This window comes from Periplaneta americana, chromosome 6 (assembly GCF_040183065.1).
Source record: "Periplaneta americana isolate PAMFEO1 chromosome 6, P.americana_PAMFEO1_priV1, whole genome shotgun sequence".
Classification (NCBI taxonomy): domain Eukaryota; kingdom Metazoa; phylum Arthropoda; class Insecta; order Blattodea; family Blattidae; genus Periplaneta; species Periplaneta americana.
This window is the reverse complement of record NC_091122.1, coordinates 9,624,308-9,650,000: the sequence shown is the minus strand read 5'-3', so window position 1 is coordinate 9,650,000 and position 25,693 is coordinate 9,624,308. Positions and strand designations below refer to the sequence as shown.

The 25,693-nt window shown below is 35.9% G+C and overlaps 1 protein-coding gene across 2 annotated transcripts in view; it reads left to right on the top strand.

Moving 5' to 3' along the window:
- The window catches only part of LOC138700984 (E3 ubiquitin-protein ligase HECW2-like), a 334,303-nt gene extending 316,203 nt beyond the window's left edge, over positions 1 to 18,100 (top strand). For both annotated transcript variants that reach the window (XM_069827443.1, XM_069827442.1), the window contains 4 exons: positions 3,659 to 3,854; positions 6,298 to 6,496; positions 10,626 to 10,824; positions 14,896 to 18,100. In XM_069827443.1, the coding sequence (XP_069683544.1) occupies positions 3,659 to 3,854; positions 6,298 to 6,496; positions 10,626 to 10,824; positions 14,896 to 15,007 (706 nt within the window). In that variant the 3' untranslated portion in view covers positions 15,008 to 18,100. The remainder of the gene's footprint in view (positions 1 to 3,658; positions 3,855 to 6,297; positions 6,497 to 10,625; positions 10,825 to 14,895) is intronic.
- The last annotated feature ends 7,593 nt before the right edge of the window (positions 18,101 to 25,693 follow it).

Sequence of the window (25,693 nt, the reverse complement as noted above, 5' to 3'; positions counted from 1 at the left end):
GCAGTCCGGTGAGATTCGGAATACGCTGATTAAGTATGTCAGTCCTATGTGTTTGCTATCTTTACCCCACAAGGAAATCTCTCTGGTACTCATTTCTGTTAAAGCCTGAAAATGACCCCAAGGACATAGTGTTGCCAGAAGGATTAGGTAAATTGGAAAAATTCGTGACCCCCCATCAGAAATCGAACCTTATACTATGTAGTGTGGCTACACTATGGGGCCTTATGCACTTTGTCTGTCTGTCTGTGTAGAACAATTTCTTCTAAACTGTTTGTTGGATTTTCTTTATATCGATAGTGTTAAACGGCTACCTCATATGTCAAAAAAATGAATGAAATTAGATTTCACTTTATCCCTATAAAAAAGTCTTTCCGAATCTTCTGCAAACACATCTCATATCCAGGTATAATGACAAACTTTACAAGAAGATATTAAAATACCCTCTTATGTTAGATATTTGTTCGTTATCAATAGACCATGGAACTTCATGCAAATGCATGTTTTTTTTAATTGATTTGGCATATTGAAAAAGTGAAAGTGGATCTTTGCCGATCATGATTTTTACGTTCGAATAAAGCCAACTTTATTTTGCATAAATGCATATTTCGAGTGTTTTTCCTTTTAAATTCATATAAATTTTTATTTTGCACATTTAAATCCATGGAATGGTGAATGGGAGAAGAGTTCGGGAGAGAAATTGTCTTCATTTTTTATTTTTCAAATACCATGTCTTTTGAGCATAATGAAGTCACACATGTCTAAATATTTTAAATATCTGTTGGACGTTTTTGTGTAATCCTTTTACAAATAGATTCTTGACTTCACTGGTTATTTCTTATTCAAGAATATTATGTATATTATATACGTAGTATTATAAATATGGAATACATTTGTGGGGTAATGCTAGTAAAATAAATAAGGTACTTATTCTACAAAAGAAAACAGAAAGAATTATATCACTCACCAATTTTTCTCCATTTCACCCATCCTTCACCACATGGTAGTGCAGAATTTGTGCACGGAAATATATGTACTTCGGTACATCACAATAATATGATATGCGTAAATAATCACGTAGTGATTTAAGATGACGCTCATTCTGTCGGATGATGGCTACTTAGTCACTTGTAATGAGTGCACCTCAGCACATAGTGTGTTGGACATTGTGCCACTGTCACACATCTGTGATACAGTGCATGAGAAACTACAAGTGGAACTTAAAGTGAGAGGATTCAATCCGGCATCGGAACTGGAATCTGGTGTGGCTTAGTGTATAAATCGTCAGCACGTAGAGCTGAAAACCCGGGTTCGAGTCCCGGTGCCGGTGAGAATTTTTCCCCTCTCCATCCATCCTTCATCATATGGTAATGCAGAACGCCTGCACGGAAATATCATATGTACTTCGGTATATCATAATCATTTCACAATATGTTATAATAGTACATTATGCAACGACCTATAATGGTAATAATTAAGACGCGAGTATGTTTATGAAACGAGCGCAAGCGACCATATATCTAACTTGAAATTATTCATAAGTATTCATGTTATTCTTATCTGACTGAGGAGCGGAGCTGACCTTGTGCAATACCTCGTAAATTGTGAGATGTGCGCAGACGCGAAAGTATTGATTTTTTCCGAGGAACAAATGTCGACATTGACCTTGATATAATCTAGAGAGTAAAATAAACATTAATCTTGATATAACCTTGAAATTGAATTAGACATTGAAAAACGAGATGACAAATTGAATTTATTTGAATATTATTCGGTTGAGAAGCTCTTATCATCCAGTCTGCTGTCCAAAAATCTGAAAGTTAGAATTTATAAAACAGTTATATTACCGGTTCTTCTGTATGGTTGTGAAACTTGGACTCTACTCTGAGAGAGGAACATAGGTTAAGGGTGTTTGAGAATAAGGTGCTAAGGAAAATATTTGGGGCTAAGCGGGATGAAGTTACAGGAGAATGGAGAAAGTTACACAACACAGAACTGCACGCATTGTATTCTTCACCTGACATAATTAGGAACTTGAAATCCAGACGTTTGAGATGGGCAGGGCATGTAGCACGTATGGGCGAATCCAGAAATGCATATAGAGTGTTAGTTGGGAGACCGGAGGGAAAAAGACCTTTCGGGAGGCCGAGACGTAGATGGGAGGATAATATCAAAATGGATTTGAGGGAGTTGGGGTATGATGATAGAGACTGGATTAATCTTGCACAGGATAGGGACCGCTGGCGGGCTTATGTGAGGGCGGCAATGAACCTTCGGGTTCCTTAAAAGCCATTTGTAAGTAAGTAAGTATTATTTACAATTAACGCTAATTACTATAGTAACAGAACTTTCTTTATTTCAAATATAGGTCATTTATTGTGCAATTGGTGAAATGAATTTGTGGGAATATGCTTTGTGAAAGACTTTGTCTAATCTCACGTTAGTTGTCTTTCGATTGCATATCCGGGAATAATCGATACTTGCGCTTTCATATTGCTACAATGGTATTTTCTGATTGGTGGAACACCTGAACTTTAATGAATAGGTGTACTTTAATGAGGTCCATTAAAGGGCTGCTACCAGGTGTATAATTATTGCATTTCGGCATGGTCGAGCGTAAAATAATTTTGATTTCATGAACTTCATTTCTGGAGAACACGTAACATGGCCAAGGGATGAAGTTTACAGATCGTCAGAACAACTTTAGTATGATATGGTTGCAAAACGGTATTTGTCGAATACAGGGGGGAGAGCCATTAATCCTTCCCATTGAAGGCTTTAAGGAACCAACCTGGACAAATACCCAATGTCCCATCCCTACCTTCCCGTGGTGCAGCTGTTAGTAAGCATAATTTTACAAGCTGAACTAAAGGGAGGGGCTACTCATCAATTAGCACTGGTCAGCTTGATGAGTTAATGACCGAATTTGGTATAATTTTCCTCTATTCAATACCTAATTCTCTCTTTACCCTTTCCTATCCAGTCCTCTGACTGAACTCTTACTTTCTTCGACCCCGACAGTATTAGAGCATTCGAGGCCTAGGGGTTCATTTCACTTTCCTTCCTACCCTTACTACTTTTCTGTTTCTAGTACTGACCTGCTATGGCACTAAAATCGTCCTCCAGTGGCTTAAGATAGGAAAGTTTGTGATCAACAAGATCTCCCAGCTAGGTCCAATGAACCCGTCGACCAACAGCAAGTGTGGTCCTCCAGACATTCTGGGGGTTGTGTGTGAATGAAGTAGCCACCAAAACATTAAAATATGGTGTTCACTTAAATCGGCTACAACTTGCCATTTATCTGGATTCAGAACACCTCAAAATCTGTGCATCAGTGGCTAACCATGACAATATCTTTGAAAAATATTGGAGTGCAAGAGGTCAAATGACTTTATTGTCAAATGCCTGGCATTAGAAAACAACAACTTTAGTATAGTATAAGCTGTAACTGGGAATAAATTAACCATCGAAACCTGCCAGTTACTTTAAGTAGAAGTATTTATTCGTATTACAAGTATTTGAAACCATAAAAAATAAATTAAAAAATTAAATTGAGAATATACTTGAATCAACTCTAACATTTTTTTTTTTCCATTCCTCTTCTTCTGAATCTTGTTCTTTGAATTGATGAGTCTTATTCCAGTACCTGCTGCTGTTCCAGACCGGTGTCATTGAGTGATCTGGAGTCCCTGGATGGAGAGTTCCACCAGAGTCTGCTTTGGATCAAGGAGAACGACATCTCGAGTGACTTGCTGGATCTCACGTTCGCAGTCACAGAAGAAGTCTTTGGTCAGGTTGTTGAAAGGGAACTGAAGCCAGGGGGCAGAAATATAAACGTCACAGAAAAAAATAAGAAGGTAGGTATGAGTCTGTAAAAACTCTCAACTAATGATTATGTGACTGCTCTGGGAACATTTGTGCATGCAAATGGTCTATTATGTCATTTGCATTGTAATTCTTACTATGATAGTTAGAGGCATGAAAATATCATAATTGTGCTAAATGTTACAAAAGCAAGAAAAGTGCTTTTTGCTCCTTTTTTCAGGTTTCTTTACAATTCATCACAATTGCAACCCTTTTTAAGCCAGTTTCATTATTGCAAATTAATGCTAAAATGGATATTACCGCGAAAAGTTATATTTTTAGTGATTTCGAAGATTGCATAACCTTTTTTTCTTTTTAATTTTAATTTGAATAAATTTTTCGGATTTTGTTTCATTCTTCAGAAATTTCATTTTTGTGGAGTTTGGCATACTGTGAACCTTGCATGCACAATATTAATCTTTCCTTTTGTCTGCTACAGAACGTGTGGACCAGAGAGATAATTCTGATTCTCTCTGACATGGACATGATATCATTCTGGGCAGAGGTGCAGGGAGGCACTAGCTGTTTGTAATATTGCGATTGTTGATTTTTAAATTACAGTAATTGTCTGTTGTCGTTTGTACTACCTAGAGTGAGTAGGCATCACCAACTGGATGTGTTCGGCTTGACATAACTTACATCTTAATCGTAATGAATAGTAAAGTTAATATAAAAGAAAAAAAGTCCGTCATTTGTTATAACTATAGAACGGATTTTTAGGTGCTAAAAAGAGGGATTTAGGACTTCATAAAATCCAATTTAGGACTTTTAGGAGTTTATATCAAATTAACAATTAATTAGGTTAGGTAAAATCTTCTATCCTCCTCCTCCTAAATGTTTGTGTGTTAGAGAATTTTTTTTAATGTTTTAAACAGCATTTTTGTAGTTTTTTACGGCGTTTTTTTGCATTTTAGTACCAGTATCTTTATTTTAAATATATGCAAAATATCATAAAGGTGCTTTTCAGGGACAAACATAATTTCGTTGGTTTACAAGCAAAACACATTAAGTAAAAAATATTTCTGCTGTGGAAAAGGCGTATGTAATGTACATAATGCATGTATATAAATTTACAGTAGAATGGCAAAATGAAGCGGCCATCTGAAGTTACCTTGTAAAATGGCCGTTTTATCAGGTGGTTGCGGGTTTTTATGAATCAGCATGAAAGTACTGAATTTCATTGACTTTTTAGTACTGTGCGCGTGCAACAATCGTGCATATTAATGTCACCCTCTTCCATTCTTACAACTAGCCTTTTCAAAACTTGCTTGCGGTACCTCAGTTTAAATGACTGGATAATACCTTGATCAAGGGGCTGGAGGTGTGATGTCGTATTTGGGGGAAGAAACACCAATTTCACGGATCACATTGCGATTTTGTCGTTTAATCGTGGAATTGAAATCGCATAGCTAATTCTCAAACAATGATGATGTCATCCAAGCTTTAATGAATGAAAAGAAGAAAAATTCGTACAAGCTGGTCCAAATAGAAAAAGATGGAAAGAGGAGAAAAAAAAAATTCGAATGGTTAACTACTGACCTAAAACATACCGTGACATTTTCGATAGAAAACGTCTGTGTTTCAATCCTTTAAAAATGGGTAAGAATTTATAGCTGTGCAGGGTCGGAGTGGAAAGTGACAAAAGAGTCATGAAGCAGTAACCAACTAACCCCAAGATATGGAGGGTGTACTGTTGTACACTTAGCTATTGTACTCGTAATATTGCTCTCTGTCCTCTAAACATCGAAAAAATAGGTCAGACAGTATCCGTGAAAAAATTTTTTGTTGGACAGTGACCATTATAGTCAGGTTCCAATCCAAACAGACCCCGGCCGCTGGCCGAAGCATGAGGTGGCCGCTAAATTTGTATTGATCTTATGGCAAATCCAATTGGTTCCAGAGAAAATTGGCCTTTTGGCCAGGTGGCCGTTTAAATGAAGTGACCGCAAAGGCAGGTTTCACTGTATACGTTAAGAGAAACTACTTACTAAAAATATTTTGACGATTCAGTTTTCTCAGACTTATATTTTTTACTTAATGTGTTTTTCTTGTAACCCGACAATTTTTAGACATTTATAGGAGTTTGTGCTTCATTTAGGCATTTTAGGTTCTATAGAATTTTAATAGGGGGATCCTGTGTACTTTAAATGTAGAAATATCTGAATAGCGTATGCCTAGGACATAGCAGGGTCCAGAACTAGAAATCAGTTCCCTAATTATAACTTCTCTGTGATCTTATTTCAGCTGGAATGAACACTGTCATATTTTATTCTGGTAAAATATTGGAGGAGGCACGGCCTCCTTTGCTTCTCCTGAAAATCGCTGCTGCCCCTGCCTCTCCCTGAAAATTGCCCCTTGATCCTCACTTGCTATTTCACGTCAGACTACTTTGAGCCTGAGATAATCACACTATTAAGAACTGATACTCGTCTGCAGGAATACTTGGAGCGGGTGGTGCGGTGGCGCCTGGAGAGAGGTGTTGCGGAGCAGACGGAGTCCCTGGTCAGGGGCTTCTACGAAGTGGTTGACCCCCGTCTGGTGTCTGTCTTCGACGCCCGCGAGCTGGAGCTGGTCATTGCAGGCACAGCGGAGATAGATCTGTCTGACTGGAGGAAGAACACGGAGTACCGCTCAGGTAGGCAAATGCAACCACGGTTCAATTTCACACTGCGATGTGATGTAATAATCATCATCATCATCATCATCCGGTCAATCCTTGGACCTAGCGATCCATTGCAATCTCTATGGTTTCCTGCCATCTCTTCATAGGTCTTCCAATAGATCGTTTTTCAGTAGGTGATATACTAAAGTTGATTTTGGACATCGGTTCCTTGGCATCTCTTTCCACATGACTCTTCTAGTTCTGTATTTGTGTAGGAAATCAATCATGGGTGTAACTCCTAGTTCTTTCAAGATTTCTTCACTTCGTTTTCTATCCCAAAGTGTCTATTCTGCTGTTTTCCTCATACATGTCATTTCTCTAGCCGTTACTGTCTGCATATTTCTCTTGGTCATTGTCCATGCTTCTGAGCCATAGGCTAGAGTAGATCTTGTCAAAATATTACATACTCTTAATCTAGTGTGGCGTTTTACTGAAGTGGGCTTAAATACCGAGTTAATAATGCCCATGATTTTTACATAATTGGTAATTTTGAAATGTGTATTTTTTCTTGTTCATGTGAAAGATTGTAGCCTAAATATTTAAATGTGTTAACCTGTTCTAAAATTTTATCTTCAATACAAATTTTGCTTCTTACAGGTTCTTTTCCATAGAATGCCATTATTTTGAATTTTTGCACAAATGTTAAAGTCTTTTGCAACAATATTTAGAAAATGTATTGATTTTTGGAGAGCATCTTTATTTGTAGTCAATAATACCTGATCATCTTCAAAAAGAATTGTCGATTTTAGTATACCTATTAATGGGAATATATCCTTTATTTGGACATTGGTTTCGCCATTTATTTACCATAGAATTCATATATATTACAAAAAGTAGTGGAGAAAGAGGACAACAATATCTCCAGCACAGATTGCATTGTTAGCCTTTGTACTCCTTCTCCATACCAAAAAAAATTAGTACACGGGAATATCGTACGAATGGGTTTTCACCAGTCGCAGTTACAGATAGCAAGAAGATAAATAAAGCAAACAAATATCAATAAAAAAAAATAAATAAATAAATGTAACAATAAAAATATGTTGCAAATCTAAATACTTAACAGCACCAGGGACGTCGCTAAGAGGGTGCGAAAGGGTGCGCAAGCACCCTATAAAAAATCAGAGCACCCCTTTCCGCACCCCAAAGGGCAATTTATTAAAAAACACTAGGCATAAATTATTGTAAAGAACAAAAACAAACAAACAATTTCTTGGATGTGAAAAAACAACTACGTCCCATAGTGTATCATAATGGATGTGATGAGCAATAATCTTCTTCTTCTTCTTCTGCACTTCATGGTATAGGCAAAATGTCTGTTCCGTCCTCACAGCATATCTCTCCATCTCTTCTTTGGTCGTCCCACGTCCCTCCTTCCAATCGGTCGGTATTGATACAGTAATTTTGGTAGTCTCGAATTGCTCATTCTATCTACGTGATATAACCAATTATTACGGTAGCTTTCAATTTGTTCGTTTATAGAAACTGTCTGCAATTCTGTTCTAATTTCTTCGTTTTTAACTTTGTCGATTAGTGTGCAACCTTTGGTTCTCCTTAGAAAATACATTTCTGCACTTTGAATTTTTCTTTTTGTACTTTTCGAACTTACCCAGACTTCACTTCCATATAATAACGTTGGGACTGCCATTGTTTTGTAAAATTTCATTCTAGTTTCTTTTCTTGTTTTATTTATGAGCAATAATAATAATAATAATAATAATAATAATAATAATAATAATAATATTAATATTAATAAACAGATGTATAGTATGCGTGCAAGTGCATGAAAGAACATTTTGGATTTTTTATGTACCGGTACCACATTTTTACAGCTCGCACCCCATCCACACTCCTCTTGCTCTGATCCTGGCGACGTCACTGAACAGTACAAATCTAAATACTACACTTAGCAAGTCTGAATAAAAAATGTTTGCTGTCGTGGTCCATATTAATTTACATCGAACCCCAGACCTCCTGATTTCAAGGCACTCTCCGAGGTTATCATGCTGTGTAGATCTTAATAAATCAGATTTACAACATATGCCACACACGCACCTGCATAATTTAGCACAGATAATCATTTGTTACACTCCATTTGACTCTTACTTCATTCACTTCACTGACACTGTAACACCTTTCACTGTCACTTCAAAAACTTTTAATTGTCACTCGTTATCTACATTTTTTTAGATTTTGAGGTTTTAGCGTATCCTTGTGTTTTTAAGTCAGGAGAATCCAATGGTGCCATCAGAATTAAGCTAAAGTTGGTAAATATATCATTAAATTGATGTTGAAATAAAAGAGATTTTTCAAAACTCGGTATCTACAGTTGTGTATTTTAGAAAACAGCTCTCTTGAAAAAAAAAACAAGATTTTGTAGATAACGAGTTTTGTGAAAACACCTCTCAATTTCACTGCCACAACACACTTACTTCACTGTCACAATAGCTCAAATCACTATCTATATTATTTCTTAACATACGAGGCCTGTCTAAAAAGTATCCGACCTTAAATTTTCCCGCGCAAAGTAGTGATTCTAAGGCGGCGCCACTGTGCACGGTGGAAGGAGGAACCGTAATGCGCATGCTTGAATTTTTTCACCGGATTCGCTTGTGCCAGTCACTGGCTGGTGGTCGCCAAGTAAGGTGCTGTTCTAAGTGTTTGTCGGATTTAGTTTTCTCGCAAGATGACGGAACGAATTGAGCAAAGATACTGCATCAAATTTTGACAAAAGCTTGGTGATTCTCAAAGTCAAACAATTCGTAAGATTCAGCAGGTGTTTGGGGAAGATGCGATGGGTGTAACGCAAATTAAGGAGTGGTTCAACCGATTCAAAGATGGCCGCACATTAGCGGAGAGTGAGCAGCGTTGTGGCAGGCCCCAAACTGCTCGGAGTGCAGCTGTCGTTGAGAGGGTGCGAAATTTGGTGATGGCAGATCGTCATTTGACCGTGCGGGAGATTGCCGAGGAGGTTGGAGTGAGTAAAGATTCTGCACATGCAATTTTGCGTGATGATTTGAACATGAACCGAGTGGCTGCAAAATTCGTGCCCAAGTTGTTGTCCCTGGAACAAAAGGACCTCCGTCGTGACGTTGCACAGGACCTTCTGGACACTGCCAACACTGATCCTGGGTTTCTGAACACCGTGATAACTGGAGATGAGTCATGGGTGTACGGGTACGACCAGAAACAAAAAGACAGTCGTCGCAATGGAAGCATCCCGAGTCTCCAAGGCTGAAGAAAGCGCGGCAGGTGCGAAGCAAAATCAAGGTGATGCTGACTGTTTTCTTTGATGTCCGTGGAATTGTGCATCACGAATACGCACCGGAAGGACAAACGGTGACAAAGGAGTACTATCATGATGTTCTCCGGCGACTCCGTGATGCAGTTCGGCGCAAAAGACATGTGGACGGCGAACAACTGGCACTTGCATCACGACAATGTCCCCGCACATTCATCCCAATTGATCCACACTTTCTTGGCCAAACATGGAATTACAACCGTTCGCCAACCTCCCTACTCTCCAGATCTGGCTCCTTGCGACTTCTGGTTGTTTCCAAAATCGAAGACACCACTGAAAGGATCCCGTTTTGAGAGTAGAGAAGAGATAATGCGGAACGCGATGACGGAGCTGAACACCATTCCAAAAGAAGACTTCCAGAGGTGTTTCCGGCAGTGGAAGGATCGGTGGGCTAAGTGTGTGCAAGCACAAGAGGCCTACTTTGAAGGAGCTTAGGGTCCCAATCCCGTCAGGTATTTGAAATATTTTTTCTGGCTAAAGGTCGGATACTTATTAGACAGGCCTCGTATAAAAGACTTATACTCCCATCTATTACTAATAGTTTTAAGTCTATTTTTAAATACCTTGAAGCCTTTTTAGCAACTTGTATGCAATCTCTTTGAACATTACTGAGGAATTCTTAAAAAAAAAAAGAAGTATCATTATACTCTCTTGACTCGAGTCTGCAATATTTTGGGTCCAGAGACAAGCAGGGACACTACCGGACCATCAAGGATGACGAAAAAAGTGTTATCTTTCATACACAAGTTTTGTAGAGGCAATGGTACAATGATATGACATTCTGTTAAAATATTTGTGATGCAGGCTACCATGACAATCACCCGGTGATGCAGTGGTTCTGGACTGCGATTGAACGCTTCAGCAATGAGCAGCGATTGCGGCTGCTGCAGTTCGTCACCGGAACGTCAAGCATCCCGTACGAGGGATTCGCAGCTCTGAGGGGAAGCACGGGACCACGCAAGTTCTGTGTGGAGAAATGGGGGAAGCCAAACAGTTTACCAAGGTATGAGGACTGTGTGTCTCAGAGCCATCTGGTAATGCAAAAGCTGTGTGAATTAGGCATTTAGCGTGTTTTATCCCCTTGCATTCAGTTCACCTCTCAAGTTTTGCTTCAGTTTTGCATTATGCTAATTACTTGGTATTTAGTGCAGTTGCGTATATCATGTTCTGTCTGGATAGATATGCATATTGCATTCCTTTTTTGATATGATCTCTAGAAATGTGAGAATAAAGAGGATGAAAAACATCCTGTGAATGGTCTTGAAAAAAATTAAATTATTTGTTGTTGTTGTTTTCTAATGCCAGGCATTTGACAATAAAGTCATTTGACCTCTTGCACTCCAATATTTTTCAAAGATCTTATCATGGTCAGCCACTGGAGCACAGATTTTGAGGTGTTCCGAATCCATTTCTTGGTTTGAGTTGCACAATGGGCAGTTAGGGGACTGATATATTCCAATTCTATGCAGGTGTTTGGCCAAACAATCAGTGGCGTAGCATCAATGTAAGCTAAAAAGCTCAGCTTCCCCAGTTAATAATAATTTCATAATAAACGTGCAGTTTATGAACAAAATTATTTATTAATTTTAATAGAATTTATATTTATGCGTTAAATATTGTGATGCGGCAGCTCAGGATGATTCGTGATGCAGCAGTAAACAAGAAGCCTGCACACACCAGCTTCCAAGCAAACTGGTTTCTGACACTCATTCTTTTGTGTAACCCACCCCGCAGATTTTCCATCCCTTTCTAACTAAACTACTCTGGTCGCAAGGCTCGCAAGAAGCTAGCTTTTACATTGAAAATAATTTAGTTTCCGAGTTATCCCTTTCGTCAGTTGTGTTCAGTTGAAGTGTTAGTGTGCATTATGGCTGATATAATAAATAATGAGTGAAATAACAGTTCCTGACACCAATTTACTTGAATTTTTAGGACAATTCTATTATCAAGACTGACTTACGAACAAAAGTGTGATTTAGAAAACAAATGACCGACTCCCTTGCTGTCAATGAAGGACACAACCAAAACACAGACGCATACTTACGTAATGATACTAATACTGTATCTATTGACCGTTAATATTGTGATTTCTCTAAGTATGACAGGGAGTGAGCTAATGTTATACGTATACTTGTCTATTTGTTAGAGATATGAGTAAATCGTGAAATCATGTTTTACTATGTAGGCCTACCATTTGAGGTGATGCCTTATTGGTGTTACTTACAAGGTTCCAACCAATCTTCGACTATTGACTTGACATTGACTACTATTTATTTTAAGACTTTATTTTTGTAATACGTTTTCTCATATTTACATGAAAGACAACTTGAGTTAGCTTCCCCTGCTCAAAATTTCATGCTACGCCACTGCAAACAATCATGGCCTGTTAACAATCTAAATGCAGCTACAAACGATTTTCGTGGTAAATCAGGAATTAACTGTGGATTACGATGCAGAGAGTTCCATTTTTTCCCTTGAGATTGTGTTATCAAATTTTGTTTGTTGAAGTCTAAGTATGTAGATTTAATAAATCTTTTCACAGAATAATACGTAGATTTAGTAACAGGTCTGTAAGTAGCAGTGCTGCCCTTCTTTGCTAAAGCATCCGCATTCTTGTTTCCCAGGATTCCACAATGGGATGGTATCCATTGGAATACAATTCTTTTATTGAGTGATATTAATTGAGAGAGCATTTTAGTTATTTCTGCTGTTTGAGATAAAGGTGTGTGCTTAGAGACTACTGATAGAAAAGCTGCTTTGGAGTCTGACAATATAACTGCATTCTCAAATTTATTGATATGGCATAGAAGATTCCTGAGACTTTCACTTATTGCAATGATTTCTCCATCAAAACTTGTTGTTCCATATCCAAGAGATCTATAAAGTGAGAAGAGACAGCACGTAACACCTGCACCGGCACCTTGTTCTGTGGAGATCAAGGATCCATCGGTTTATAAATGAAGCCAGTTTTGTGGAGGGTACCTAATATTAATTGTCTCTAAAGATAATTGTTTCATTATTTCAATGTTTACTTCTGATTTCAGTATTTCTTCTGTTAAATTTAGATTATATTCTATATTTAATAGAGTTAAAGGGTTTGGTTTAATTTGTAAGTTTTCTTTTAAATTCGGGATATTGATTTTCTGTTTTAATTCTTGAACCATGGATATGAAACTTTTTTTAGTTTTCAATCTACAGAGAGGACTGTATGAATGCCAATTGTTTCCTGGTAATTTGATAAGTTTTTCATATTGAATCAGTGCTTTTTCTTCTGTTGTCATTTTGATGCTGTTAATATTAGTGAGGAATCTCATAGAATCTATTGGAGTTGTTTTTATTCGCCAGTAATGAGCCTGAGAGCTTGGTTTTGAACATATTCTATTTCGTTTATGAAAGGTGAAGTAATTAAAATTTCTGCGCAATATGTCAGCACTGGCTGTATAAACATTTTGTATGTACCCTGGGTAGTGTTCAAAGTATTCCTAGAGCAACCCCATTTCTTTCCTGCTAGTCTTTTTAGAAGGGAGAATCTTTTACGAGCTTTTTCAGAAATGTATTTCAAATGGTTGCTCCATGTTAACTTACTATCGAAAATAACTCCAAGATATTTGGATTTCCTAGGAAAGTGTTGGCCATTGTATTGGATATTGAATTCTCTTTCTTTTTTATCAAGTGAAAATATTTGGTAGTTACTTTTGCTTAAATTGAGTGTCATCAAATTTGATGTATTCCATTCATGTACTGTTATTGCAAGTTATCTTGAACCTTACATCCCCTAAGTCTGTCTTTCGAACTGCTCGGTACGGCGTGTACTCATCAACGTAACGGCACGGCAAGGATGCCCCTCCCTCGGGTAACGTGACTCTTTTCAGAAAACGTTGGTTCTTTCACTTTATGGCTCTCTACTGCAAAAGAACTTGGTTCAATAAAGACATCATCATCTCACGTCACTCCGGTTTTCAGAGGAGAGCATGGTTTCGTAGCAGGTTTTAATTAACCTGTAATGAGTAAGTATTTAAATATAATCGTGTGTACACTCCTCCTCTCTCATCCGGGCTGGGGACCGGCAATGGCGGAGTTACTATAGCTATGTCTATGTATTATATAGACCTACATGACATACCTACAGCTGATATGTACATATTCTTATAACAATATTTTACAGGCTTATTATTTGAATTTATATTAATTTACAATTATACACAATCCATATCGCTATCATTGCTGCCATCATCGTTATCGTCATCGTCTTCATCTTTCGGTCCAAAATTAATTATTATTTCGTCAATGGCATTACCCATTCGGAATTATCTTCTTAATCGCAGGTACTACTTTCTGAACAAGATAGAATTCTTCGATTGTATCCCGAATGACATGTTGATCGAAGTCGTCCGCTTCAACTTTACATAAGTCCTAATTCTGGAATGAAATAATATCTTTTGTAGAACTATAACAAAATAATAACTTAAAACAGTAATTCATTATGTCGCTCACAGTACACACACTATTGTACATAACTATTATAGCAATAATTTCGAAACATTACATAACTATTCTTTCCCGGAGTAATGTGAGGTTCATTCGGTTGTAATTCAGTATTATTCTTAATTCTCTTCACTGAACTAATATTTTTGCCAGAGTATTTAGCCGCTCTCTCATATTCCTTATCAAGAGGTTCCAGCAAACATTTCTTTAATTTTCCTCCTCGCAACACTTAATTATATTTGCGATAATTTCTCTTTCTCCGCTGTGGATAACAGCGTTACTTTTTCTTCGCGGTGGTGTGATTTCACCATTATTACTACCCTGTGGTTGGTGCTCCATGTTAACACTACTGGTATGCAGTGAAGGAAATAGCTATGTTTCTTGACAAGAGATTATGATGCAGAGCATGCGCAAACAACTCAGTTGGCTCCACCCACGTTACCTGCTTCCTTCCCTCTGCTCCTCTGTCCCCGCTCAGAAAGTTCAAGATAACTTGCAATAACAATAGTTGATTTAGAGCTTTAAGAGCTTGAATTGTGTCTCTATGTCTGTTTGGCCATGTTATGTGTTTATCTTGTTCTCTTCACAGAGCCCACACGTGTTTCAACAGGTTGGACTTGCCACCTTATCCAACACCTGAGATTTTATACGAGAAGCTTCTGCTTGCTGTAGAAGAAACAAACACTTTTGGAATTGAGTGAAGAACAGGAAATGTGACGCACTCGCCAAGAGGTTTGAATAATATTATATCGCAATATTGTTGCAGTAGGAACAAGGGTGAAGGTTCCAGGAGAAGTGCAACGTGGATCAGTAGGTAACAGGTTATTGGTGTTGTATCCTGAGAGGTCCTAAAGTAAGTCAGCCGTCAGTGGGTATAGCATTTCAATTTTGACGTGTACATTGTGTATATACATTTGGCATACGATTTTTTATACTTTGGTACGTCCAGAAAGCATTTTTTCTGTAACTGACGCACTGTTGGTTTGCAAATACCATCGATTCCTTGTCTTTTGATGTTTCTAAAATCAAAATTGGAATGTTGTTAATAAGCTGGGGACGCCATCTTGGTAGTCATGTACTTCAAATTTAGTGAAGTTGTTAAATGTTTTATTTTGTGAAATATTTTCACTGTTACAAAAGTTGACGTGGCCTGACGAGGTCGTAGCTGTTGAATTATGGGAGACGTTGTTGCCACCGAAAGAGAGAATATACAGTTCAGAATAGGATAGCAACAAGCACAGTATGGTGCCCTCAAAATTGAGCGAAAAGCTACCCAAGTTCACTTTTTATATTTTTTTTTCAGTCCATAAGCAAGCTTGTGTTCATATGCTCAATTAAGAGTGTCAGGTACACAATTATACGCATTGTCTGTTAGACACGTATATCTTAAAGATACAGCGTAGTTACGAAAATGTAGCTTTGTAGAAGTCTGTTGGTTGGAGCATTTTTACCTGTTTAGTGAGGAAGTCGACTGACTCCATGTGGAAATACGTAGTTGAAATCACTGTTCTAAGTCACAGTGATCATTCTAACCTCTTCTGGTCTGAATCACAGTGATTATGTCACGCATCACACCAGAGTACCTGGCTGTATTTCGTTACCAAAGGAGAAAATATGTTTGCAATTGAAAAACGATTAGTTGTTGCTTGAAAGTTGGGTCATTCCATGCAAAAAAAGTATGTTTTTGAACCATGATGTCTCAAAAGTTAAAAATATTGTAGTGGGTTATTTTGTATGTTCTAAATATGAATTTCACGCAATATTATATTTATATCCTTCATACCATGCATCTTTTTAAAGCGCTTCATGCCTTTCCTGCAGCAAAATGAGTGTCGAAAAAAACGCAATTGGGTCAACTGGCTGCAAAATGGTAGACAATTAATATTGGCTTCTATTACTGCACTTATAAATTTAACCTTAAAAGAACCAAACATGTTAAATAGTTTCGACTTCCATGATGATGACATGGAATTATTATTACTAGACGATTTTAACAATAATAAATGTTTTAAAAGACCAAAATTCGCATTCCGCCATGGTGGATCGTGCAGCAAACTTGTAAAGCGATGTTTTGATTTGCTGCATGGTTGCTGCTGCAGCGCTTTACATCTTGCTTAAAAAAAAAAACGCAAGGATATTAGTTTAACAAAGAACACGGTTTCATTCATTGAAGTTTTCTTACTATGTAAAGGAAAACGGAAAAATCATTTCAATGCAATTCGAAAAAGGAGAGCCTTGTTTATAAATGCCCTTAAAATAAAAAAAATATATAATTTTTTTAAATAGTTACCCACCGTAAAATAATTTAAAAAAATTAAGAACACAAAATGCACCTCATTTTTACAGATGAAAAAACATGTGTTTAATTCTTTAGGGTATATTGATTCCACTGTGAAAATTTCAGAATGTAGACTTAAATATCATGTCAGTTTTTAATAAAAATAACTCACCGGAACAAAGGAGCTCAGCAGATAGGCTCTCCCGTTGTACAGAATGTTGCGCGATCAAGGTCAGGGAGACGGACGTTTGAGATTACTCATTGTTACGAAGTCTCGCGAATGCTGTGACCGCCACAAATAGCAAGCGATTTTCAACCATCGGAACAAACATTAATAATTTTATTAATTTAATTATTCCTAGATTTTTTTAGATTATGTCATAAAACTTGGGAGATGGATTAGGAATATGATTTTCTTTAATACGAATGAAATTTGCATGAATTTAAATTGTTGCATTCGAATATAAAACTATTTCTTTTTTTCAATGAGGTGTTTTTATGAGCATGCCTTAATATTATTCGGATTAGTCTTTAAGGTATTAAAATATGGTTATTCAGGTTCACAATGGCGTCTGTTTAGTTTCGATGACACTTTATATAAGGTGTCTAGAATATTTTAAATGATAGATAACATGTAACTTCCACCCATTTTTCAGTCATCCGTATGACTAAAATATTTATGATATGGCGGTCATAGTTGGCAGTTTAATTTATTTTCATAATAACATTATTATATTAAAAGCCCAAAAAAATTCATGACATCGCTGGCATATTCTTAAAATTTTGTATGGAATGACCCAGTTGTGATGTTATTAATATAAATAATTTTTAATAGTTGCTACTGTTTCAATTTTATACTTGTTATTTCCTGAGTAATGCTATCAGAAAGGAGCTTGGAAAAGAGGTGTCGTTGAGTATTGCATTGAATTAACATTTCGATTTTGTGACATCTTCGTCATCACTATGAAATGACACATCTGGTCTCTGCTGGAAGTTTTTCCTTTGTATTCCATCGTTGTTGTGCTCATCTATATAAAAGGGAGTACAGACGTGGACAAATTATTAGACTAAATTAATTATATGTGCAACGAAGCTGTATTTATCGGTAGAAATAATGAACAAAAATGTATTTTGCACAGATATAATGAACAGAAAATTGAGTCTTGAGGTTACTAATATTTTATGAACCTTCCCTTATTCTTTATTAAAATGTTGATTTTGTCAGGGATGCTGGAAACCAAAGTTTGACACTTTCTTTGAAAATCAGCATCATTTAGCCAGATATCAGACAGTGCTTAAATGAGTTCATGTTTTGTTGTAAACCTCTTTTTATTCATTTTCTTCTTCGATATAGATCACAAATTTTCAATTTCGTTCATGTCCGATCTTCTTGCAGGCCATGGGAGAATATCTTTTGCAGTATATAATTAAGACACCAGTAGTACCAACTTAGCCAGAAAAAATATACTTAACCATTGGAAAAATATACCAGAAGGTGTAAACAATCATATTTACAACAATGAATTATACTGATAGTTGATATGACGAATTATATTATGTTTCTAAGAAAACGTTTTAGTCTAATAATTTGTCCATGTCTGTATAGTTGATACTAAATTTACTTTCTCCAGTTTTCAATAATATGAATAAATATAAAGGGGGATAATTTTCAGTTTCTTACAAAAAAAAAGTGAACAGAGATTCATCAAATCCCTATAATTGCATAAAACGTTTATGGTGTTCGTGATTGTTATTGTGGGCATGGTTGGGATTATAAGAATGTTTGGGAATTTTAATAAAATTTTGATATTTCTTTTCATTTTAAATTTAAATTTAAATTTCTCGTTAACTACTTCATAATTGCTTCCTTATTCCATGAGGCCTAGTCTCCAGACAACAATGCAATTTATAGTCGAAATGATTCACACATCAATATCACGCCAATGAGTTGTTTGAAATTGTAATGAATAATAATAACATGTCATTACAGAGAATTGAATTCATTTGGAAATTAATACCACAGTTAAGTACTTTAGAATCAAACTATGTTAAATTAACTATTTCTGTCTATATAATCCCCGCATTTATTAATCACCCCAATTCATATAGGAATAATAATTCTTTATTAAATTAAAAGTAAGTTGAATACTTCGTTAAGCTTCTACATTTACTGTACATATTCCCCCCCTGAGTCGAACAGCATGATTCTTATCACTTGCATGACATAGCACAATTGAATGACGTCACCGTATTAACGGAAAGTGTGACCAGATTTCTGGAAGTCGAATGCATAAACATTTCGCGTTAAAAAAAACTTTCTTAGTCGTAGAATATTGTTTATCCCACTATTCTATCACAGTCAATTGGTGGTTGATTGGTTACCATGTATGCCGTTAGATCCAAGAGTTGGTCGAAGGCATTAGATTTTTAAGAACAATGTAAATTCATAGTATAGTGTCTTTTAGAAGAAAAATAAAGCTGGAAGGAAGATGGTCTAAGTAAGGCTGGGGTTACAACGATCAAAATTCAATTCTGTTATGTTTACATTGCTTTCATTCGAAAATTAAACTTGTATTGAATGATTTATCAGTTGTATTTATGATCCGCATCTATTTATATTCGTAACTGGAGGCTCGCTATGTCGACCATGATGAGTACCGGTACTGTAAATGCCCACAGTCAGCTATCTATGATATTTCAGAAACATTAAGTAGAGGTTATGGTAGAGTAAAATTGTAAAAATTTTAATGTTTTGCACACTTAATTTAGTAGCTGGGATTATTTCTCTGATTATTTGCGTTTATACTGCAGTGACCAAAGATGGCAATTGACTAGAAATCACAAAATGATTATTATTTATAATGTATTATTAAAAATGATAATCTTTATTTTGCAAAATGACTAACTTACTTTCCACGCTCTCTTCATGCGTGTCAGCTCTAATGATGCAGGCAATTGCTGCTTAATGCTAACACACATTTTTCTTGATACTCACCTGTTCAACTTGAAGCATGTGAACTTCACTGAAGTGGTCGCTTCCATTCAAATTCATCAGTGTGTTATATCCTGCAGAAATTCATCGCGACATTCTTTCATTCATTAATCAAATCAATCGCCTTGTTTTTATTATATCATTTTATGATGATTTGACTCTATTAACTTGGCTTTCTTAGATGAATGAGATGGATGAAAAGCATAGCTTGTTAGCTGCTTAGTAGCATACCTGTATACAGTACCTTCATGCATCAGATCCAATTTCAAGGACAGCTGTTGTTACTTGCTCCATAGAACGTTTGCCATTGAGACACAGTGAATTTGATCTTCTGTGGAAGATGGTATCAGTGGCGTAGCATGAAATTTTGAGCAAGGGAAGCTAACTCACGTTGTCTTTCATGTATATATGAGAAAACGTATTACAAAAATACAGTCTTAAAATAAATAGTAGTCAATGTCAAGTCAACAGTCGAAGATTGGTTGGAACCTCATAAGTAACACCAATAAAGCATGACCTCAAATGATACGTAGTAAAATATGAGTTCACAGTTTACACATATCTCTAACAAATAGACATGTATACGTATAACATTAGCTCATTCCCTGTCATACTTAGAGAAATCACAATATTAGTATCATTACGTAACTATGCGTCTGTCTTTTGGTTGTGTCCTTCATTGACAGCAAGGGAGTCTGTCATTTGTTTTCTAAATGACACTTTTGTTCGTAAGTCAGTCTTGATAACAGGGGCGTATTTTGCGGGCTACCGGGGCTACCGGCGGTAGCCCAAGGAAATTACAAAAGAAAAAGTTTATAATATAACATAATGTAATAATTTTGTATTATTAGTTTTACCATAGTAATTAAAATTAAAGTAATTGTTAGATATATTTTGTGTAATAATAGGGTCAGCGGTAGCCCAAACCCTTTAACCAGTATACGCCACTGGATAATAGAATTGTCCTAAAAAATTCAAGTAAATTGGTGTCAGGAACTGTTATTTCACTCATTATTTATTATATCAGCCACAATGCATACTAACACTTCAACTGAACACAACTCACGAAAGGGATAACTCGGAAACTAAATTATTTTCAATGTTAAAGCTAGCTTCTTGCGAGCCTTGTGACCAGGGTAGTTTAGTTAGAAAGGAATGGAAAATCTGCGGGGTGGGTTACATAGAAGAATGAGTGTCAGAAACCAGTCTGCTTGGAAGCTGGTGTGTGCAGGCTTCACAAATCATCCTGAGCTGCCGCATCACAATATTTAACGCATAAATATAAACTCTATTAAAATTAATAAATAATTTTGTTCATAAATGGCAGGTTTATTATGAAATTATTATTAACTGGGAAAGCTGAGCTTTTTAGCTTACATTGACGCTATGCCAGTGGATGGTATGGTGCATAGTTTCCTGTTACTACTGTGTTAGTAATATAGAAATTACAGGGAAATGGCTGGAATTTGGCATGGAAATCGAGAGTACCCTCAAGAAAACTAGCCTCCTCATTTCATTTATTGTATTCCATAGACCTTACATTACCATTGAAGCTTTAAAATGTGGAACAAGTCAAGATTTTACAAGATTACAATTTTTTGACGAGATAAATTCCATTTGGTCCCTCCTCCTTAACAAAAGCAAAACAAAGCTAGCTCACCTTCTAAATTATGTGCTCAAATTGGTAGCCCTCAGCTGCTTTACAATGTGTCACTCGATCATAGAAACCATTTAAGGAATGATTTAACCAGGCTTTAGGAATATCTTGCACCACTTCCATTTTTATTTAGCAACACTGAATTTGTACAGAAGTATCGAGTGTGGGTAATTTTTGAAAAGCTCTTAATGAGCTTTATTCAAAAATAAAAAAAATATATTGGGTGTTCCATTTAAAATAAGAGAGTTGGAGTTACTTCCAGTTAAGCCGGAAGTAGAAAAAACGTGGTAATACCATTATTATTGAGTTCTTAGCATATGGTTATCCCCACATACCAAGTTTCATATCACTGAACCGTATGCTTCAAAAGTTATTTAGGTGGTGCATTTATTATTTTAATATTCGATACACTTTTCTGTTTTCTTGACTTAGCAACACTGAATTTGTACAGAAGTATCAAATGTGGCTACTTTTTGAAAAACTCTTAATGAGCTTTATTCAAAAATAAAAAAAATGTATTGGGTGTTCCATTTAAAATAAGAGAGTTGGAGTTACTTCCAGTTAAACCGAAAGTAGAAGAAACTCGGTAATATCATTATTGAGTTCTTAGCATATGGTTATCCTCACATACCAAGTTTCATATCACTGAACCGTATGCTTCAAAAGTTATTTAGGTTGTGCATTTATTATTTTAATATTCGATACACTTTTTTTGTTTTCTTGACTTAGCAACACTGAATTTGTACATAAGTATCAAGTGTGGGTAATTTTTGAAAAGCTCTTAATGAGCTTTATTCTAAAATATATTGGGTGTTCCATTTAAAATAAGGGGGTTGGAGTTACTTCCGGTTAAACCAGAAGTAGAAAAAACTCGGTAATACCATTATTGAGTTCGTAGTACATGGTTATCCCCACATACCAAGTTTCATGTCACTGAACCACATGCTTCAAAAGTTATTTAGGTGGTGCGGGACTTTTAACTAACCCTGTATATTGAATCCTTAATAACACATTTCCCTCCTGACAAAATATTATTCCCCTCCAACAAACACAGTGCCTTCTAGAAACATTTGAACGTCGTTTTGTGCAATGTTGTTATATCAGAACTAAATGTTTCATGCTCTGTATCTCAAATTCAAGATTTTGTAGTCACATTCTTGTTTCAGAGAACACCTCAGTTACGGTGTCAACAAGAGATTGCCATCGACCTTGGTTTCTGCTCGTGCATTACACTCAAAATTAACATAAATCTGCATTTACCCTCTCCTGTTGTCTTCCCTTCCCAAAAAGTTTTCAATAAAAATCATATAATATTTTTTTCTTAACACTTTTCATCTATTTCAGTGAAGAATATTTAGCTTCAACAAATAATCCTATTTCTTTTGTGGGGCTCAATTTTCCATGCAAATTTTCAGATTTTGCTGAAGAATACTGTCTTTTTTTATCAGTAAAATGGTCTAAATACATACCGGTACTTGACATTTTATGAGGAGTCAGTGAAATCATTGGCTACTTTTGTTTTTCACACGTCTTACTTTTAGCAGCTAGTATTTCTGTATGACATATACGGTATTTTTATTTAAAACAGCTACAGGGACCACTTACCCATCACAAACTGTGATTTTCTGTCAGAATATTTTGAAGACTTGATTTAGCATTACACAAGCATTGCCTGTATTGGAAATACTGTCTCTCTTTTCTCTCAGATAGAGTTTATTTTGCTGTTGATTACTGTGCCATTTGTCTCCAGGCTCCCAGCTCGATTTTTGTCACACCTCACTGATGCCTGACTTACTGCACATTCTGTAATGTAGAAAGGTTGGTAGTAGAGAGTGTTTCCCCCATGTGATTGAGCAGTCGTGGCTGAATCGTGTTTACTTCTGAAGTACTTGAAAAGTTTTCTGCTGAATGTGATGATGGTGGATTATGTGTAGACACTGTCAGCTACAGTCAGATACCAGACAAACATTTTCTTAATGAATTAAGTGGACATTGTTGAGTTAGAGTTATTCACAGTCTAGACACTTCTGACACCACTAAAACTTGCTAAAAAATAAGATTAACATAAAAAGAAAAACACATTCTCATTCACAAATTTATAAATGGAGTTTAATGTCAAACGGATTTGAGGGAGGTGGGATACAGGGTTGCCAGATGTACTGATTTGGCAGGACTTGTCCCGATTTCCATTAAAAAATCTCGAGTCCCATGTCGATTAGAGGTGGGACGCAAAAAGTCCCTCCTTTAAAAAAATGAACATCACTTGTATTAATTTATTGTTACCTAGTAACTATTTTTTTCCAGGGCTAAATAATTATATTAAATTTAAAATAAGTTCCTTAACAATGTAGGTTTGCACATTGGAAAAATACGTATATTTTGGCAAGTGCAAGGTTTGTCACAGCGAATTCAGTGGTGAAGATTATATTTATAAACATATAAAAAGATACGTTAATCAGAAATACATTACATAGAGAAATTGAAGCACAGTGAAGTGCCACCATTTTGAATTTAAAAAAATTTTATAAATAATTTTTTTAATCGTAATTTTTGTTTTCATATAGCAGAAGGACAGTGTTTTAAACATATTAATTTTCATTATTGTACAAGATATAGTAATGGAGGAAAAAATTTTGAATATTTCGAAAATTTTACTACTGTAAACTGTACCTAACCCCTTAGGTGTGTTTACATCGCCAGTAAAACCTAAGTATCTTTACATAAAAAATCAGAAGCTAACAAAATTAAAGCCCATTATATGTCTGCCTAATGTCAAATCTAAATTTACAAAGTGAATCAGCAATAAACTAGAACTAGAAAGACAAGTGAAAGATGTATTGTTGTAGTTCTATCACTGTCAATTACAATTTGAAACAATCGTAAGGTAACTACATGCCTTACTTATAAAATGTAATTTGTCTTGTAGCCTAAATTGTTTGTTGCATTTCCAATAAATTTCTCAATGATTGCCGACCTAACTAGGGTTTCTATTAAAGAAAAAATTGAATTACAGTAGAACTTGGTTATAGCGACCTCATTTTGTGCGACACCTCGCCTATAACGTCAAATATTCTGTGGCCCCAACTAATTCCCCATAAGACATATGCTTTCCTATCTTGCTTAATACGACAAACGCATATGCGTCTACCTCGCATATAACGTCATTTTCAATCTCAGTTTGAAATACAATTTTCTAAGAACCAAAGTATCCTAAGAAATATTTTGCTGAAATCTGGCAAATCCTTTACTGTTCCCTTCTATCATAGACCTCTGGAATGCAGGGAGATTCCCCATCCCATTGTAACCCACCCGAATTCATGCGGTATTAATGGTACCTGCATGCGGTCAATTTCGACAGGAAGTGCACGCATTTTAACGCAGTATGGCCACTAAAAGAAGTGAGTGACACTTTAGAAGCCATTAGAATTGTGAACATTTCTATGAAGCTAGAGGAGGGAGTATGAAGCTATGAGAGGGAGCAGTGAAATTGCAACTGAAATAATGAACATAGAATGTAATTTAGAGAGTGTATATTGGGCAAGTAGGAGACAACAGAGTAAAATGACTGATTACTTCACTCCTCAGTAGAGAAGTTTGGTGAGTAATGAACAAACTGTTTTAATACAGAATACTGTATTTATAATTGTAAATGTATTTTATTGTGTTCATGGTATGCTTAAAAGTGAATACATAAATCTAAAATAAGCCTAATTATGTTACAACCAACCAAGTTGAAAACACAAACAAGTTTCCTGTCCAAAGTCACGGAAATAAAAACAGAATTGAATCTCCCTAAATCTAAAGAAAACATTTTAAGCAGTGAAAACCCTCTAACCTTCGAACCAATTAACATTCAACTAGATTTAGAAGAACCAGTTACAAAATCTGAAACTTCCAAACCTGTACTAAAAGCGCTGGCATTAGAAGCTGTGAACAATAGATACCCACCAGAAGAATGGTTACATATCTACACAGATGGGTCTACTATCGATAACAACTCAGGATCAGGAATTACATGTGCGTTATTCTCATTTTATCAACCAGCAGGACATCATACAACAAATTTTGATGTGGAAATAATGGCTATTCATATCTCACTCCAACACCTACTTTACAGAATAGATAAATTTCAAAATGCTGCCATTCTTTCTGATTCTAAAGCAGCATTATATGCAATAAATTCATATAAAATGATGTCAATCCAAATTAAAGAATGTCACAAAATGATCCAACAACTTCAAAAACTACAGAAAAGAATTCAATTGCAATGAATACCTGCACATTGCGGAATTGCTGGAAATGAAACTGCTGACTTTCTTGCCAAAAAAGGATCCAATTTAATTCAGAATACAAATACAAGCCTACCTTTTACATCCATCAAAAGACTAATTAAAAATGAATATTAAATCAAGCAAAACCAAGCACTATGTACCAAAGCCAAAGATAAAAAATGGAGCATT